This window comes from Artibeus jamaicensis, unplaced genomic scaffold (genome assembly GCF_021234435.1).
Source record: "Artibeus jamaicensis isolate MK-2021 breed Jamaican fruit bat unplaced genomic scaffold, CSHL_Jam_final contig_452, whole genome shotgun sequence".
Taxonomy (NCBI): Eukaryota; Metazoa; Chordata; class Mammalia; order Chiroptera; family Phyllostomidae; genus Artibeus; species Artibeus jamaicensis.
The window spans coordinates 16586283-16606745 of record NW_026521837.1 but is presented as its reverse complement, the minus strand read 5'-3'; the positions used below and the strand labels follow the sequence as shown (position 1 = coordinate 16606745).

Genomic DNA, 20463 nt, shown 5'->3' with positions numbered 1-20463 from the left:
TGACAAAGGACTAATATCTGGAATATGTAAAGAACTCTCTAAACTCAAATTTTAAAAATTGACAGTTTGGTTAGAAAATAGGTAAGATAGGAGAAAAGACATTCCACTAAAGATGATAAACAAATGTCAAGTAAGCATATGAAAATATTCTTAACATCCTTTCATTAGCCATTAGAAATAATACAAAAACCAGAATGAGATGTCATTACACACCTGTCAGAATGGCTGAAATAAAAAATAGTGACAATACCAACTACTTCTATAGATACAGAGAAACTGTATCACTCATACATTGTTGATGGGATGTAAAGTGACAGTCACTCTGTTCAACATTTTGACAACTTCTCATAAGAACTAAGTATTCAGATACCATGCAGCCCAGCAATTGCATTCCTGGGCACTTATCACAAATAAGTAAAAATTAATGTTTATACATAAACCTGTACCCAAAACTAGAAACTTCAGATGCTATTTAGTGGGTGAGTGATAAAACAGTGATATATATACCCATACTGTGGAATAAAAAGCAATGAACTATATTGTTTTACATAGCAACCTGGATCAATCCCCAAAGAATTATGCTAGTTGAAAAAAGCACACCTTAAAATATTTTATGTGACTTATATCCTGTATTATTTCACTTATGTAACATTCTTCAGATGCTGAAATTGTAGAAATAAGGACTAGATTAGAGGTTGTCAGGAGTTGTCAAAGAGGGGGTGGGGGTAGGAGGTGGATAGGGCGATAAAATGGCAATGTGAGGGTGGTGATGGAAATATTCTATATCCTGATTGTACCAATGTCATTACCCTATATCATACTGTAGTATAATTTTACTAGATATTACCATTGGGAAAAATTAGAACAGGTACAGGGATCTGTCTGTATTACTCATTTCTTACAACTTTATGTGAATATAAAGTTATTTCAAAATTAAAAAGTTTAATTAAAAAAAGTAAATAAAGGGAAAATGTCTTTTTGTGATGTAACTGACCCTGCAGTAGAAATGCAGTAGAATACGGAAATAAATTTTGAATTTAATTCTTTAGATAATAAGGAACTGAAAAAATTCTGATTATGGTATAGCACAAAGTAAATTAATAGAAAATTAGTCATATTAGATGGAATACATTCTCTTACATGTCTCTGATTATGTATTATAAAAGTATTTCACAAGTATCTTATAAAATATCTTAATGTTTAGAATTTTTTTCATAATACTTTTTAATTATATTTTTTCATTACCATTTATCCCTCTTTATCCTCTTCCAATTACACCCATTCCTGGAATTTTTTTAAAAAAATGCAAAGCCTTAAAAATAAAATTGGGTTAACAATATACTATTACTTTAAAAAGTAAAAACATTATGAAATTAGTCCATTTAGTGAATAGAGGTTAAACTCTAAAGCTGACATTATTACTCAAAGTACCACTTTGGCAGATATTGATAGACATGTTTTATTTTTTTTTTTTTAGGTTATAGGTTAATACTTTGGTGGTGTTTGCAAGTATGTTGTTGGGCTCTCTGCTTATACTTTCCCATTGAAGCAACTTTATAAATGATGGCTACGTTTTTAAGTCAGATCTATTTGAGAATGTAAAGAAAGTTTTGGACTATCTCCTCAAATAAATGGATCATTCACCTAATTTTTCATGCATTTGGTCCCACTGAGACCTATCTCTGAAATCCAGGTTTCAGAAGAAAGTTCCAGAGTATCTGTATTTAATTAATTTCAGTATATGTGATCAGCCCAAAACAACTACCTAATGAGTGTCTATTTGCTTCACAGTACCTATGGCAGCAATCACATGGGATTAAAAGAGTATTTTTAAAATATCTCATACTGCAAGAGGCTTATGTGAGTTTAAGAAGCTATACTTATGAAATGATTAAGTATTAGAAATGTCAGAATGATAATAGGGTAGTTCTGCTTTTAGATGAAAGCATTACACTTTTATAAAGTACCTCAGGAAGACATTTTGATAACCAGTGTACCATTGCCTCTTTTTAAAATAATTTTTAAAATTCTTCAATTACAGTTGACATTCCATATTATGTTGGTTTCAGGTATGCAATATAGTGATTATACATTTATATAACTACAAAATGATCACCACCTGTACCATTGCCTGTTTTGGTTTCAGGAGTATGAGATGGGAGGCTGAATTCTTTATAAATAAATATCATGAAAGTAACAAAGTGAGATGGTAAAACTAAAGACCATCTGGATTCATTCAAAAACAAAGTTGGACTTTATGTTGAACCATGGGAATAATGCAGTGAAAACATAGACACAGTCCTTACTCTCATGGAGTTTAAGAGGAATAAATTTTTCAGGAATAGAATGCAGAATAGCTGCAAGATGCAAAATAAGATTTATGATGTAGGTTGCATACAGTATACTTGCTGTGCTAAAAAAATTGACCTTGAACAAGTTTCCTAATCTTTGTGAACCTTAGGCAACTCATCTGTACAGTGGGTATAGTAATGGATAATATAATAAGGTTTGGGGCCCATGGGTTGGGTTCAGACCCCAGCAGTTGGTAGCTAGCTACTGCTATTATTATAGGTTTGAATGATACTAACGAATTGACTAGATTAGGATACTCAAAAATGAAGAAGCAGGATATTAGAATATGGAGCACAATAGTAAGAACATAAGATCGACATTCCTTTATATTTAAGGTAGTAGGGAGACTTGCCTATGTAGTATAAAAAATTTTATTGGGAGGTAATATGTGTAATTGCAAGTAAGTATAATACCTTTAAAAGAAATTGTTACTGTTTTACTATTTTATTAATTAGCCTCAAGTAGTTTTTGTTGTTAATATGAGTTTGTTTAATATAGGGTAGTCTTAATATGTAAAAACTTTGCTTATCAACTTTTACTCATTACTTTTGCAGAGATTGGAAATGCTTATGCTATTTTAAGCAATCCAGAAAAACGAAAACAATATGACCTCACAGGCAATGAAGAACAAGCGTGTAATCACCAAAACAATGGTAGATTTAATTTCCATAGAGGTTGTGAAGCTGATATAACTCCAGAAGACTTGTTTAATATATTTTTTGGTGGTGGATTTCCTTCAGGTATTTTAATGTTAATTATAAATATTATATTTTATGAAGCTAGAGATTCTTACCTCTATATAGGCTACTTAGATATTTATCTACCTTCTTCCCTACATTTCTAACAATATTATTATCCTGTGATGGTTTTTCATGAAGGTAGAAGAAAATGTTAGACTCATTACATTTACTATAAATCTGCCTTTTTCCTAGGACATATTTTAATTGAAAATACAAAGAAATGAAGAGTACAGATATTCTGTATTTTATGTAAAGCTAAAGAAAGGCTATGTAAGTAGGTAATCCAGTGGCAATGTCTTAGTTAAGTGCTATTATGACTGTGGACGACTATTTGACATTGGTTCCTTGGGGATCTTTGTAGATATTTTATTATAATACTGTGTCCATTGCTAATTTGGATAAATGTGTTTTCCATTGGCATACCATCAAAATATCTGATTTGTAGGTTATATAAAAAAAGTAAGTAGGTTTTAAAAATTATGGTAAGATAGAAATAATTACTGCAGGCTATCAAAATAAAATATAGAGGTACTACTAAATGAATAGATTTTATAATAGCATAAGTAGTATTAAACTCTGCTTATATTTACTGTGAGTTGTTGCATGGAAATTAATTTTCTTTAAGAGCAGCTCCTCTAAGGTGTTCAAAATTAAAGCCCCAGTCTTTTTTTTACAACATTTCCTTAAGGTTTAAAGTTAAACATCTTATTCAAAGCTAAGAGAATTTTTAGCAATGTATTTTGGTCTGGTGGCCCTGTCCTAATATTACTGAGAAAGGTGATGGTCATTGACAGACATTTTGTAAAAAATCCTGGTAGGGAAGATGTGTAAATACAAATTAATGACTGAAAAATATAACCTGTATTGTGAAATATTAAGATATATGATTATCTCTCAAAAAATATTCAGAATAATAATTCTGACTAAAAATATGTTGGGAACAATCAAAAATCTTTCAGGTAATAGTGAATTTTCTAATAGTTTTTTCATAGTTCTTTTGCTTTTTTAACATAGCTTACTCTGTCAGTTGTAGTCATTTCTGGTTGGTCACCTTATTTGAAAATAACTTGAATGTCCATCAGAAGGAGAATATTTGAATAAATTCTGGTCCACCTCTACAGCTATTTTTTTTCAAAAATGAATTAGATCACTGTCTGTTAATTTTCAGAGATATTTGTGATGAGTTGATAAATGCAGAAAGCAGAGTTTCAGAGTAATGATCTAAGGTTTGTAAAAACAGCCAACCACAACAAAAGTTCTCTGTGTATACATATTAGGGAGGAACTTGTATTCAAGTTTTCATTAAAAAAAGAATTAATCTTTAAAGGAAGCAGAGTCTGGGAAGAATCATTCCTGTTTCTGTTCACCCTTCATTCACAAGACAATAAGCATTCACTATTCAATAATGCATTATTTTAGTAATTTTTAAAAATTAAATGTTCAGAATATAAATAAAAATTAAAAATAAGTTCTTTGTAAAAGAAAATATAACTTTTTATCATAATTGCTCTCCCTAATTTAACCTTGCTTTTAATTTTTCTAGGTAGCGTACACTCGTTTTCAAACGGGCGAGCTGGTTATAGCCAACAACATCAGCATCGACATAGTGGACATGAAAGAGAAGAAGAAAGAGGAGATGTATGTTTATGATATGATTACAATTTATAAAATGGCAAATTTCAATTCAGAAAAAGCAACTAGAGCTGTCTGAAAAGAGCGAGTACTGACTACAATGTCCCTTGGAGGTGTTAGGGGAGCATGTGTAGAAGTCAGGCTGGAGGATGATTGGGCAATATGACACCTTTAAATGTGCTTTTCTGTGATTCTAGTGAAGGTAACCTGCAGTATGCATATTTTGAAGGTTATGTCTTATTGTTGGTCCTAAAGAATTTTAGAATTTACACTGAAATATTTAAATTGGATATAACTTTCCTTGTTTTAATGCAGTTATACTTAATTGCATACAGCAGTTAAATCACATGAAGTAGAACGGTAAGTGGAAAGAGCACTAGACTGTAAATTAAAAGGCCTGGGCCCTCACTCTGCCACTCATCAGCTTCCATTCTACCCTCAAATCCAAAGAAAAAGTGTACCTGCTGCATATTGGTGAGGTCTGTGTGTGTGAGAGAGAGAGCTTCTGGTCTGTAAAATAAGATCAGGTTGTGTTAGTGTTTTCCAAATCAGGATCACTAGATGAAGCACCTGGAAAGCTGTATTTTAAGAATCAAGTTAGGAAGTTGGTATGTTCAGATAGATTTGAAAACACTGAATCAGATCTCAAATACCATTTCTGCCGCTAAAAATGCATGACAGCTGGATTATTGACAACTATAGTTATATTAGTTTTTTCTTCTTTGATGATTTCTTTATAGGGAGGTTTTTCTGTGTTTATTCAGCTGATGCCCATTATTGTATTGATCCTCGTGTCATTACTAAGTCAATTGATGGTCTCTAATCCTCCTTATTCCTTACATCCCAGATCGTAAGTAGCTAAGTGACGTTTTACAAAAAAGAATTGCAATTGTTTCTTACCTGGCTTTCCTTAAAAGGCCTTGTGCTTTTTTGAGCTTTTAAGTGCCATATCTTCTATCACTGTACATGTATCAGATTTTACATTGCCTAATTTTTAAAATAGTTACTCAAGTGATAAAACATTATGTTGTTAGTTTACATCTGTTCCATTGTGGATAAAGACTGAAGTGCTATAGTATTTATATTTAATAGCAATGTAATGTAATAAGTAATATGTTGACATTAAAGACAAAAATAGAATTGCTATTAACCTTACATGAGTTTTTGTTACTAAGGGGAAATTGATTTCACTCTTCTGTTTGTAAAATATTGATGAAATAAAAAATATTTCTTTTGCATGAAGTATTTTTCCATAAAGTACTTTATATTTAATGCCAGTATATAAAAGAAATTTAATATATCTATTCTATAAACATCAGTATAATACCATGAACCTATAGGAGACTTTGTAAAATCATACTGCCAGTGATTTTACAGCATTAAAAACATTGGTCTAAAAATAAGAAATAACTTTTTATTTCTTCCAAGTAAGATTTATATTAACTAAAAATTGAGAGAACTTATAAGAAAATACTGTGTCATAATGATTATGTTAAAAAATGAAGTATGATTACTTTTTTATGATATGAATGGTAGTGGTTGGTGATTTAAAGTAATATAAATAAATGATTACCAGTAATGACTTTTTAATCATTTTTCAGTATTTTGTTAACTTGGGTTATACTAGCAGATCAGAATGTACAGTTTAAATTAAAAATAATGAGCAAGCATTTTCTTTTACAGTGGATCAGGGCAAACTATTAAAATGCAGACAGAAAACTTGGGTGTCGTTTATTATGTCAACAAGGACTTTAAAAATGAATATAAAGGAGTGTTATTACAGAAGGTCGAAAAAAGTGTGGAAGAAGATTATGTGACTAATATTCGAAATAATTGCTGGAAAGAAAGACAACAGAGTAAGTTTATCAAATGCTTAACATTTAAAAACTTATTCATAGTCTTGGGAGTTGATAACGCAGGTTTCCCTATTCAAGGACTAGTCTGGAATTGCCTAGTACATAATCAGGGCTCAGTACTTAAATAAGACAGAATGTTTTAATATACATTTGGCCTGTAACAGTATTATGCATATAGCAAGGATTTAAATGGTATTTATGGGGATTTTTGTCATCAGTAATATTTTTGAAGTTTGAATATGGACTATATATTAGATAATAGTACTGTATCATTGTTAAATTTCTGATTTTGAAAATTGTATTGTGGTTATATAAGAGAAAGCAATTGTTCTTAAAAACATGCTGAAGTAATTAGGAATGAAAGGTCATAATATCTCTAACTGATTCTCAAATGGTTCTACAAAGTTATAATAATCACCACAACAATAACAACAGGTTTATTGTAGATATAGCTAAAGCAAATTTGACAAAATGTGAAGAATTAATCAAGGTAAAGGGTTTTAGGGTGTTGTAGCATTCTTGTGTAGGTTTAAAATTTTCAAAATAAAATTCAAGTTCAGCACATCTATGTTAGTGGTTTTAAATGAAGATGGAAATGGGGAGGGACTCAGTATAACATTAATCTATTGATTTAATGTTTCACTTGTTAAGATGAGATTCACTTAAGACAATAATTAATTTATTGTTTTATAAATTAATATCAAAAAGATTATTGTTATTTTTTCCAGGGTTTTATAAATTTGCCAATTTATATTTTTTGGCCAGGGTTTTTCTGTTTTAGAGTCACTTCCAACACTTTGTAATGCCTAGATTGGTAAAATAGGTATTTTATAAAATACAATAATTTGAGGTAATGTAAAGAATATTAGACTAGGAGTGGGAGATTTGGATTGGAATCTAGATTCTACCATATACTAGCCCTCTGAACTTTGGATTAATTTACCTCATTTGGGAAGAATCAGCTGCAAATGGATTTTTTAAGTGCCTCATTTATAAATAAAAAGGGTGGACTGATTTCTATTTAGTTGTTAAAATTAAAAAATGGGCAAAGGACTTGAACAGATACTTCTCCAAGGAGGACATACAGAGGATCCAGAGACACAAGAAAAGATGCTCAATATCAATAGCTATCAGAGAGATGCAAATTAAAACCACAATGAGATACCACTTTACACTGGTCAGAATGGCCATCATAAACAAAGCAACAAACAAGTGCTGGAGAGGTTGTGGGGAAAAGGGGACCCTAGTTCACTGTTGGTGGGATTGCAGACTGGTACAACCATTATGGAAAACAGTATGGAATTTTCTAAGAAAACTAAAAATGAATATGCCTTTTGACCCAGCAATTCCACTGCTAGGAGTATATCCTAAGAACCCTGAAACACCAATCCAAAAGAACCTATGCACCCCAATGTTCACAGCAGCACAATTTACAATAGCCAAGAGTTGGAAGCAACCTAGGTGCCCATCAGTAAATAAATGGATAAAAAAACTATGGTACATTTACACAATGGAATTCTATGCAACAGAAAGAAAGAAGGAGCTACTACCCTTTGCAGCAACATGGATGGAACTGGAAAGCATTATGTTGAATGAATATAATAAGCCAGGCAGTGAAAGACAAATACCATATGATCTCACCTTTAACAGGAACCTAAACAATAAAACAAAGAAGCAAGCAAAATATAACCAAAGACACTGAAATAGAGAACAGGCTGACAGGGACCAGAGAGGAGAGAGGGGAGGGGATTTCAAGGGTAAAGTGGAAGGATTCAGAGGAACAAGTATAAAGGACACATGGACAAAAACTAAACAGGGGTGGAAATGGGAGGGAGGTGGGGAGCACTGGGATGGGGGGGTGGGCTAGGATGAGAGTAAAATAATAATTGAATAATTTTTTAAAATTTAATAATTAAATAAAATTTTAAAAATTGCACAATAGCACAATAATAAATTTTTTTAATTAAAAAATCCAAGCCTGATTTGATTGAATAAAGATCATTTTTTAAGATCTTTAAAAATAGATAACACTCTTACTTTTGAGTATCTTATTTGTAGTTCTGGCTAATTTTCTCTACTTTAGTCACCGTTTTCCATTTTTTCCTTTTTTTGTTACATCCTCTCTAAGCACTGCCACCCTTTAAAAGTCTTAACAAACAGTGAAATGGCTGAGAATAACAGGAAAGTAAGAGACAACTTCCCTGAAGAATGTTTGATTTCTAGTTCATTTACTTTTCTTTAGTAAAAAATGCATTCCACGTACTGAAGGCAGCCTACAAAGTACTTATTTGCTTAATATCACTACTATGATTATAGTGTAAGCTTTTTTTCTCATTTGTGTTCCTTCAGTAAGGTTGTGTGTGTGTGTTTTAATTCAAGCAAACTCAGAAAAAGATTTCAAGATTTTCTACTTGTAAGTCTTGGCTTAATTAATATGAAACCTTAATGAAAGGTCATAGCAAAAACAAACAGTGGCAGAATTGAATAGCATATGATGTCTTTAGGGTAAGGAATCAAGATGATCTTTAGAGCAGTTCTTAAACCATTGGGGACAGGAGTGGAGGGAAAAGGTTGGTGGGATTCTATCCTTGCTGCTTTTCCTAACAGCTCTGTGTGTTTTGTATGTGCTAGGTTTCCAAATGGCTTTGGAGAGTAGCAGTTAGATTTTTTTCTGTTTTTAAAAAGTCAGTTAACAGAAGTATTTGAAGGGTTTCTATCTATGAAACATCATTTATGTTCAAACAACTCAGTGATCTAAATTATTTACTTAGCAAAATATTTTTGTTTGTTAACAGAAACAGATATGCAATATGCAGCAAAAGTGTACCGAGATGAGCGACTTCGAAGAAAGGCAGAAGCCTTGAGCATGGATAACTGTAAAGAATTGGAGCGGCTGACCAGCATTTATAAAGGAGGATGAACTGTAATTTTATTTATATCTTTTAGCATACTATTTATTTTTTCTGTGAATTTAGTTTCATCATGAGAGCTAAAGAAGATTTGATGGTAAAAACTAAACTAAATTAGTTGGTCCCTGAACTCTTGGGCTGTTTATAATGTACTGACTCCTTGAAATAATAAGAAACTGAAAACCAAAATATTTTAGTTATGCTTCTGTAAGCTTATCTGATTACTAACTAAAAATGTCTAAAGAAAGGATTGTCACACCTATAGCAGTTTCCAGTTTTAGTGATTCTCCATTTTTTCCCTTATGTAAATATGGAATGATAATTTTGTGTATATACAGGTTATTGCCTTTTTTTAATGTAAATTCTTTTAGTGGTTAGCTCCATGAGACACTTCAGTTTAAACTGATGGAATAAATATTCTACGGCAAAATTACATGTTCCTTGTCAGATGTCAAATGTATAGAGTTTAAACAATGAAACTTTTTCAAAAAAAAAGCTGTTTAACTTCATGTAAAATCTTATAGCATTATTACCTATTTTAATATTGCCATTATATTTCAAAATATATATTGAGATAAATGAACTGGTGTAGAATATCAGTTTGCTACTTATTTAGTTTTATTAATTGCAAAGCCATGCATAAAAATGAAATGCTATACTGATAGATTTTAAAGAAAATATGAGGAAATGGTTATATAGATATTAAACAAAAAGGGTCTTTTAACAGTAAATGGCAGTTTGTCCGTTTGCATTTTCAATTATTAAAATGCCCCCAAATGTTTCTGTAAAGGGGAGGAGGGCAAAAATAGGTTTACAGTTGTAGTACAAATAAACAATAATTAGTGGATAATGATTCAAGAATAAACTCTGTTTCATGTACTCACAACTATAAACCTACTTTTGCCAACCCCTGTATATGTCTTTGAAGGCTGCTAAATTTATGAAGAGGACCTACCTGTTCCCCCTCACCAGCGTGGAAATTTGCAATTTCTTCTTAGTGATCATTTAAACAGAACCCAAAAGTAAGTAGATTCTTCTACAAATAAGTAATAGGAAAAATTACTACTTTGCTTTGTGCCTTTTAACCTTATTGCCACTTTTAAACATGTAAGCAGATCACAGCACACTTATTTGATCAGTACATGATCTGTCTGGCTACCTGCAACAGTGAGCAGAAACACAGCAGCAGGTAGAATAGTGATTTATAGCGAGCTGTCCATATGAAATTCTGAGCTAAAATCTACTCACCATTGAGTAATTCATTTAATCCTGTAGGAATAAGCTCGTTGTAGTTAAATCCGTAATATAAATTTGAAAAATCAGCTGGAAATTGAAGTATTTAGTGCCTGTATTGGATATGAAACTAGTTGATTTCTAGTCTTGTATTTAACATTGTAATATTTTAATAGCTTTGTTTCATACTCAGTTAATGGAACATGAATACATCTTTGATAGTTTTTTTTATATGAGAGAATGCTAGTTAAAGTAGCTGTATTCCTTTGTTGAAAGATTTTTTTTTTCTGAATGTAGTTAATTTATAGTATCTGTTGAAACTGTTAAAATGACCGTTCTTTTAAAAAATGTTCTCTTGTGTCCCTTTTCTGGATGAATCAATAGAAATACCTAATTGAGTTAGTAGGTTAAACTAAACTACACATTGTCCTAGGAAAACTGAACAGCTTAACCAACTTTCTTTTAGAAATGCCACCTTTAAAAAATAGGAGTGCTTAAAAGAAAATACAATTTTAAATATTTTCTTGAGCTTGTAGAATGAATTTTTAAAAAGAAAATCACAACATTCTGATTGTGAAAGTTTGTATGCATCAGAAAAGTTACAAATGAAAAATTTCATCTATTTATTTTTCCATTTATTGGGGTATTTACATGACTGTGGTTGATGCTTATGTGAATTGACTCTTGTTGACTGGTTCTTTTTCCTTTAATCCTGGCTTTAAGGTGATAGATGAAATTATCAAAATAAGGTGATAGGTGAAATTATATATTAAGAAGTCATACTTGGCTTTGGACAGTATTATTATATTGTATTTCACTTACATTGCTGCATTCCATTACATTTCATAAAATGTTGGGGGAAGTGTGTTTGATAATATTTTCAAACAATTTTGAGAAATGACTGAGTGCCTCACAATTTAAGCTACATATAAAATATGCAAGTAAAGATTAAGTCCATAATATAGGTACTATATTATGGTGTGAAAGCCCAACTAAGTGTGTTAGAATTTCGGGGTTAATTCTACAAAATAAGAAAACTTTTTAGCTATCTTAACATGTGAGATTTTCATTTTTTTGCTACTTTTAAAAATCCCAGCATTTTGTCATCTTAGTTTTATCTATATGAGCTTTGCAATTTCATTTGAAAATTTGTACTATTTATTTTAATCATTGTCTAAAAGCCCTCATTTTTTAACTGTTGCTTTACTAGCTTTTCTAACTGTATTTTAGAAGTTTTGCATCAATTATACTTATTAATGCTTTATATGTTTATCCCTTCTACACATATATACAAACATCATTGTCCTTGTGAGGATTTAGGGGGAATAAATAATACCTTTTCTTCTACTGTTTTTGATCCCTTGGTTCTTAAGTAGATGCTACTCATTTGTAAGTTTTAGAATTTATTTTAATGAAATCTGAGAATTTATTTCTCAACAATGAAAAATTTCAAATTATAGTCCATCTAGTGAGTGAAAACAATATATTTTGGAAACATTACATTTGAATGCTGAAATAGGTATTTGTTTCATAATCATTACATGCTTATTTATGATTTACAAAGATTTGGTAGAGAAAAGAAAGTCCTTTCTTATGTATATACCAAGGCATTACAGCACTCTGCTTTTTTGTCAGCTCAGGTATTCACAGGAACAGGAATATGAAATTCCAGTCCTTTACTTTAATTGCACTTTTATGCTTACATTTCTTCCTGTTAAATCTTCAGCTACACTAGTATATAAAATAATAACCAAGAAAACTGATTAACATGTTCATGTCCCTTTGTTGATTTGCAGCACTTTAAAATTCAGCTGTTAATATAATATACATGACATGCTAATATTACTTACTAATGTATTCCTACATACTCTTTAAAAATAAATAAATCTCCCACCTTTGTTAAAGCAGTGAAATATTTCTTGATGTTGGCCTGAGGACCAAATGAGCCATTTTTCCAGTTCAGTAAGTATTACATTAAAGAAATAAATGGATCAAAAAGATAATTTGTACATTTGTTTAGCTTCCATATATGAAGTTTGGCTTTAGTATTACCCATATGACCATCTTCATACTAAGTGATGCGAACTAAAAGGGCATTCATAATCTTCTCGAAAGAGAAGTACTTCTGAAAATGAACAATAAATCAGAATTTTAATCCTTACCAAATAGCTAAAAAGCCTTGTCTGTTGGCCACATTGGACTACACCTAGTAAAAATCCATAAACTTTTCTATAAACCAGTGAGAAAGAAAAGAGTCATCTGATAACAACTTCCAAACAAAAAGTGGGTAGATGAGGATCTTCAAGGAATTCTTGCATATCCCTTTAATAATCTGGGAGGCAACACAGTCCTAGAATTCAGGCTTTCCTTTTGGTTTGACTACTATTTAAATAGGTATTTTCATATAAACGAAAAACATTTTCCCTCAAAGGTTAATTCAAAACATACTCCTTATATTAAGGATTTTGTAACCCCATTTTTTTTTGTAAATTCCATGTGTAACTTTTTCCTTTTGGTACGTGATTCCTTATTTATTATCTGCTGGTTTGGGGGCCAATAGATTTGTGAATATTCTGTGGATGTGTCCGTGTATAGTTGTATATAATATTTTTTCCCGCTAATACCTCAAATATGTGATTATTTCATACCACACTACGTTTGCACAGAGCAGGGCTTCCATTAGCAGCGGCTATTCCTATTTCTAACTTTGAAAGTCAGCCCACAGAATTTCATTGGTGTGAATTCTTTCTGTTGACATTTTTCACATTTTAAAACATTCCTGTTGTAAGGCCCATACTTTAATATAATTATATCTCCCTGTATCTAGCAATCTGGAAATACTTAGGTGGTAAGAAGTATTCCTTGAAATGTCTTAGTTTAATTTATTATTGAAAATTGGGATTACTGGTTGCCAAGCTGTCTAGTAACTGCATTGCAGATGACACCGGCATGAATGTGAGTGAGTCTCCTTCACTTCGGCACAGGAATCGGGACATTCCAGTCTAATATCCTACTTTGCTATTTAAGAGCACCACTAAAATGCTGGGAGTTTTTCCGTGACATTGGAGTATTTTAAGCGTCAATTTCAGAATGAATTTTTTTTGAGTTGGATAACTATGCCAAGGAGAGGAAACTCACACATAAATGATATTTTGTAACTTATTTATATTAAGAAATGCTTCTTACATATTTGTTTGTGTTTTTGTTTATGTATTGCTACATAGACTTTCCATTTAAGTCATGTGCGTTTAAAAGCTGCAGGTCATTTTCAAGGTGTGATGGAATTTTAATGGAAGCCTTGTATTAGTTAAATGAAGTGAAACTGGTATAGGAAATCTGAACTTTGTAGTGCATTCTATATACAATTAGATTTAAAAAGGAAATGTATGATTTGTAAAATACTTAATGTTATATCAGACTTATATAAAATTTTCTGTGTGAGAACTCTTAAAGAAAATGAATTTGATTTTTAATGAATGTTCTGAGTAATTTATAATTTTCTTGTCTTTCAGTCTCTGCAGTTTATCTCAATATATGAATAAAAGGGTCTGTTCTCACTCTACCAGACTTGTTATCATGTTTTATATTCTTATTAAGTTCTTTTTTTTCTTTCAACCATTCAGGTTAGTCTGAAGGTAGTAAGTTATCTCAATTGATTGTCACAGTCAACCATTCAATAAATGTATGAATGCCTGCTATATCCCAGGCAGGGAGCTAAGTAATTAATCATTGAACAAGACAAAAAAACCTTATGAAGTTTGTATCTAGCAAGGAAGGTAAATGTCTAGCAAGGAAGGTAAATGTCAAGTAAATAACTAATTATAATTATGAATGCTATAAAGAAAATTACAAGGTATAGGTGACAGCGTATATCTAGAAGAGTTCGCCCACTTTGGGAGGACCAAGGAAGATTTCTCTGACAAAGTGAGTATCAGTCAGAAGACTGACACCCAAAAGATGAGAGTAGTAGTGAGATGAATTCTAGAGAAATGTTTGGGGCAAAGTGTGTTAAATTGATGAAATCATAGAAACTTTACGGCATTGAAAACAAATTTGTATGAGTATAGCATAAGGAAGCCAGGGAAAGTTAGAGAATTAAAATAAGATAGGGGCCAGACTCCATAAGACCATGTATAAACCATGATGGTGATCACTGGACTTTATCCTAAGTCAGCAGAAAACCTTTGTGGTTTTTAAGGAAGGAATTTTGAGATTTGGGTTTTTAAAGTATCATTTTAGTTGCTGTATAGAGAAGAGTAGAGGGCAAAAGTGAATGTAAGAGGGACAGGAAATTGTCAAAGGAGAGATGATCATGGCTTGGACCAGAGTAGGAATATAGATAGATCAGTAAATGATTTCGAGAGATACTCAGAAGTTAGAATCAAGGGAATTATTTGCTTGATTGGATTTTGGATAAATGGAAGCAGCAATTAAAACTTTTCAAAATTTTGGCTATAGAGGGAATAGAGAAAAAGGGTAGTAGCTGGGAGAGAATGTACTTTCTAAAGAAGGCTTTTCTCTTTTTTTTTCAATTATTTATTACATAAGACCTTACTACTCTACATGGGAGAACATCTGAACTATTTTATTCTAGTATAAAGGGGCAAGTAGAAAATGAAAGAGTGAAGATAGGGAAAAAGGGATAATAGCATTAAATACCTGATATGCCCAGAGGATATAGGACCCACTGTCAAGGTGGAAAAATTACTTTTAAGAGACACCACCAGCATTCTTTCAGAAGGGAATGCAGAGGATGGCTACGAATGCAGGTAGATATGTAGTGTTGGTGGGATAATGGTATGGCTTGCACTTTCTTGATGAAATAGTTTGTTAAAGTGGGGGGAGAGGGAAGAATGATAAAAAGACGCTTAGAAGGAAGACAATTTAAGAAGTCATTTTCACTGAGTCAGATGACTAGCAAATAAGTGGGATTTTTGTGGGTCTCAGGTTGGTAACAGAATTTACAATCTGTATATTTTCTGTAGCATAGGGCCAAAAGCATGGAGAATACTAATTTATTCAAATTTGGGGTTCAGGCACTAAAGGTGGTAGGGGAGTTTAAAATGTGAACAAGTAAGTGATTCCTCTGAGTGAACTTTAGACGTAAGTAAGCTAGAGACTGGATTAGTGATTTCCGAGGTCACTAAGCCCTGGGTGTGCTGGCGGTAGCGTGGAAGAGAAAGTTATTGCCTCCCACCTTGTCATTTTATTCTCAGTGGGCTGTATCCCAAACAACAGCCAGAATCAAAATTAGTAAGACATCCAACTGGGGTCTACGTGATAAAATTTTCATTTTTGTATGTTGGAGAATCAACAAGACTCTTCTCATATGAGTTTGAGAACCACCTAAAATTTGCCACACAACAAAATCCAAATAGTTTTTTGACTGGAAAGAAAAATTTAAAAACTTAAGAGACCTCTGCTATACACGACAGCTAAGAGAAATTTAAGCTAAAGAGAAGCAGAAACAAAGACTATGATATAACCAATAAAGTTTAAACTTTAACTTGTGTGTTTATTAACTATAAAATATACCTATAAGCTGTGTACATAATAGAATATTTGGATGATGAGATAAAAATGTGAGTGTATGTGTACAATTTCCACTACTTGATTCCTGAACATCAGGAGTCATCTGGTCCACCCCACTTTGGGAAACTGGTATGGAGTGCTGGCATCTTTTAGGCCAGTAAATATTTCCACTAGTCCTAAACTAACAGCAGTGGTATTAATTAGTATTAGTGAGTAAATGCAAGCAGATCAATCTGAGTACACAGCAACTCTCCCATTAACATGCTGTAATTCAGAAACCACCACACTTGGAAATTAGAAATCTCATTAGTTCTTTAAATTTGAGGACATAGTGGTATTTGGGGATTTGGGGAAACTATGGTCTTCCTTTTTGTCACTCAAAAGGAAAAAAATTAGCAATATTTCCCAGGTCAACTTCCCTTTATTGTGATCATTAATGTGGAAAGTTTTGTTAAGATAAAAAGCCCTTCCAGAAATTAAAAGTTTTTGCTGGAGTTTGTATTTTTAGTTGCACCTAAACTTGGGTGGTAGGAATGGTGATAGAGGAATCTTAGGGCCAGTATCAGTGGTTTCTTTGATCACTTTTAGGCCACAGATATTGAATGAGGTTCTGCTGAGTGCAAGAACCAAAAGAAACAAAAATAAATAAAATGACTCAACCCTCTAGACCTTATTATGGTCGCATTAGGGAAACAAACTAGAACTGTGACATAATTATGCACAAAAATATATCAATTATTCTTGGTAATATGGATAGCATTCAAAAGCATGTGATGGGTGGGCTTCCAGTCAAAAAGGCAAAGTACGTAAATGCTGTGCTTGTCTCTTCCCATGACCACATCAAAATTACAACTAAATAGCCCTGGCTGCTGTAGCTCAGTGGATTGAGTGCGGGGCTGTGAATCAAAGGATCGAGGTTCGATTCCCAATCAGGGCACATGCCTGGGTTGCAGGCCAGTTCCCGGCAGGGGATGCAACCATACATTCATATTTCTCTCCCTCTCTCCTTCCCTTCCCCTCTAAAGATGGATAAATAAAATCTTTTAAAAAATTACAACTAAATTACAGAGGAGCTGTCACTGAGAACCACCTGGAGGCTTAGCTAAATAGAATTCCTATAACTAAGGATATAAAGAAGAAGCTAATTTGAGACTGGCGGGGCAAAGAAAAAGATACAGAATGGGTGGTTCCCAAACCCGTAGTGTGATGGTTAGGAAATAGGCGGGATATATCTTGGTTGCTCGCTGAGGCCTGCCCCCTGAGGAGCAAGGGGTCCCAGCCCCACACCAGGATCCTCAACATAGTGTTCCAGTGCCTCGAAGTCCTCGTAACTGGCTGTGAAAACCAGTGGGAATTGCAGCTAATACTGAAGGCTGCTAGACACTGAGGCACTGCTAGAAAGGCATTAGGCACAGACTCACAAACTCACTTGCTCTGCCCCCCTGTGCTGGGAGTTCAAAGATCACCAGAGACATGGTGAAGAGCTGAATTGACAAGCTTCAGAGCAACAGCTGGAGGGGCAGGGGTCAGGGCAGCTCTCTAGGGATAGAAGTGCTGACAACACCACTGTTGCTTTGTTGACCACCCCCCCGGCCAGAGCTGGTATGTGCAGACAGGGGCCAAATCTGAGCTCTCCATTAACTTGGCTTAACACCATTCAGCCCACCTGATAATTCTCTGAGACCTTGACATACCTAATCAATGTACCAGCTCAAACCTCTTCCAGTGTATCCTCCATACAAGCAGCCTCACTTGGCCCATGCTGGGGGGGAAAATGTTTCAAAGGTTCACAAACCCAAACAAGCAGCAGCTGGCCTCCGTGTGCCCAGTATCTCTTGCTAAGCAACAGCAAATCAAGCAGTAGTGGCAGCCAGCCTTGGTTCATGGCCTAGTCCTCCCTGCTGCCTCCACGCCCAGCGCAGGTGGCAACCAAACACAGATCACTTTATAACTCCTACCAGGTAGCACCAGTTCAACACAGACAGCACCTGACCTTAGTCTGCAACAGAGCCCCCCCCCAAAAGGACCCAGAATAAATACACCCAGTGGGCAGGTTCAGACCATACTATAATACCAACCAACCAGCTCCACAAATGATGTACCTCAGGGGTATATTCAGCAGGTACCAGAACCTTGCTAAAGTGAACCCCACTACAAGGGTTCAGCCCCCACAAAAGCTTATCTACTGTAGTTACAACCATTGCTCACAGCCAGTCAATCTAAGGGTTCAATCCCAGCCACTGATAAGGCAAAAGCAATCAAAGCTCAAACAGCAGGACACATACAACCCACACAAAGAACACCCCTGGAGTAGCCAGCTCAAGTAACCAGGGAGACTGTGCCACTGGGCACAAAGCACACATAGTATTTAAAGCCACTCTGCCAAACCAGGAGAGGTAGCAGATCTACCTAACACAGAAACAGAGTCAGCCAAAATAAGGAAACAAACATGTCCCAAATGAAACAATATGATAAAAGTTCCAGAAAAAGAACTTAACAAAATGAAGACAAGCATTCTATCAGATGCCGAGTTCACAACACTGGTTATAAGGATTTCAATGAACTTAGGGGAAGAAAAATGCACTCATTAAGAATTTTAACAAAGTGATAGAAAATATAAAAAATGGAGACAGAAAACAAAAGACAGTTATAATTAAAGAGCACATTAACTGAAATGAATAATAATGCATTAGAGGTAATCAACAGAGCACATGAAACAGGATCAAACCAGCAGTCTGGAACAAGGTAGTAGAAAACACCTATTTGAAACAGCAAAAAAAAAAAAGTGGCAATAAGTTTAAGGGCCTTACATCAAGTGTGCTGATGTTTGCATCATAGGTGTACAAGAAAGAAAGGGGAGGGGGAGCAAGGAATAGAAACCTGTTTGAAAAAATAGTGACCAAAAAAAAAAGCCCAAAAACTTCCCTAACCTTGCAAAGCAAGTAGACATACAAGTCCAGGAGTACAGAGTCCCAATCAAGATGAACCTAAGGAGACCCACACCAAGACACTTCATAATTAAAAGGTCGAAAACAAAAAGAGAACCTTAAAATCAGAGAAATACATTACCTATAAGGGAGCTCCCATAAAACCATCAGCTGATTTCTCAAAGGAAACTTTGCAGGCCAGAAAGGATTGCCACAAAATAAATATTCAGGGTGGTGAAAAGCAAAGACCTACATACAACCAAGAGTACCCAACAAAGCTATCATTTAGAATCAGGACAGATAAAGAGTTGCTCATACAATAAAAAAAACTAACAGGGTTAATCACCACTAAACCACTATCATAAGAAATATTAAAGGAACTTCTTTAAGAAAAGGTCAAAAATATGAAGAAAAAGGAAACAAAAAATCTCAAGATCAAAGGCAAATACATAAGAAAAGCAATGGCTCAACCAAATAAAGCTTGCACAAAAGTTAAAAGGCAAAAGTATGAAGATCATGTGTAATTACAATAAATTAAGGGATACACATAAACACACCCAAAAGAACTAAAAATAATGACAAATGGATGAATGTGGAGGGGAGAGCAAAAATTGTAGTGACTATTCTAAACATGGTTTGGCATATAGGAAGCACATAATAACTACAATCCAAAAATCCACAAGAAATAAGGAGAGAGGAATCCAAGGCCAACATTAGAGAAAGTCATCAACATAAAGAGAGCAAGAGAATAAGAAAAGAATAACTACAAAAATCATCAGAAAGCATTAATAATATGTCAATACTACATATTTATCAATACTTACATTAACTGTAAATGGACTAAATATCCCATACAAAAGACATACAGTGTCTGAATGAATAAAAGAAGACCCATACATATGTTGTCTACAAGAGACCTTGTTCAGATCAAGAAAGTAAAGGAATGGATAAAAATACGTCATGCAAATGGAAATGAAAAAAATATGGGAAAGCAATACTTAGAGGAAATAGACTTTAAATCCAAGGGATTAATGAGACAAAGATGGTCACTTCCTAACGATAATGGGAGGGATCCAACAAGAGAACATAACTGTCATAAACATCTGTAAACTCAATGTAATAGCAACTAAATATATAAAGCAAATATTAAGACACAAAGGGAGATATTGACAATAGTATAATAATAGTAGCAGATGTTAACATCTCATTGTTATCAATGGGTAGATCACCCAGACAGAAAATCAACAAGGAAATAGTGCCTTTAAATAATGCAGTAGATCAC

General features: G+C 33.5%; 1 protein-coding gene across 4 annotated transcripts in view; it reads left to right on the top strand.

Annotated features, from left to right (window-relative positions):
- DNAJB14 (DnaJ heat shock protein family (Hsp40) member B14) overlaps positions 1-14278 on the top strand; it is a 55957-nt gene extending 41679 nt beyond the window's left edge. For 2 of the 4 annotated variants that reach the window (XM_037151918.2, XM_037151921.2), the window contains 5 exons: positions 2907-3092; positions 4636-4730; positions 5465-5574; positions 6408-6580; positions 9376-14278. In XM_037151918.2, the coding sequence (XP_037007813.2) occupies positions 2907-3092; positions 4636-4730; positions 5465-5574; positions 6408-6580; positions 9376-9500 (689 nt within the window). In that variant the 3' untranslated portion in view covers positions 9501-14278. Of the gene's footprint in view, positions 1-2906; positions 3093-4635; positions 4731-5464; positions 5575-6407; positions 6581-9375 lie in introns of those variants that run through there. The other 2 variants (XM_037151919.2, XM_037151920.2) reach the window with 2 other exon arrangements.
- Positions 14279-20463: the final 6185 nt, after the last annotated feature.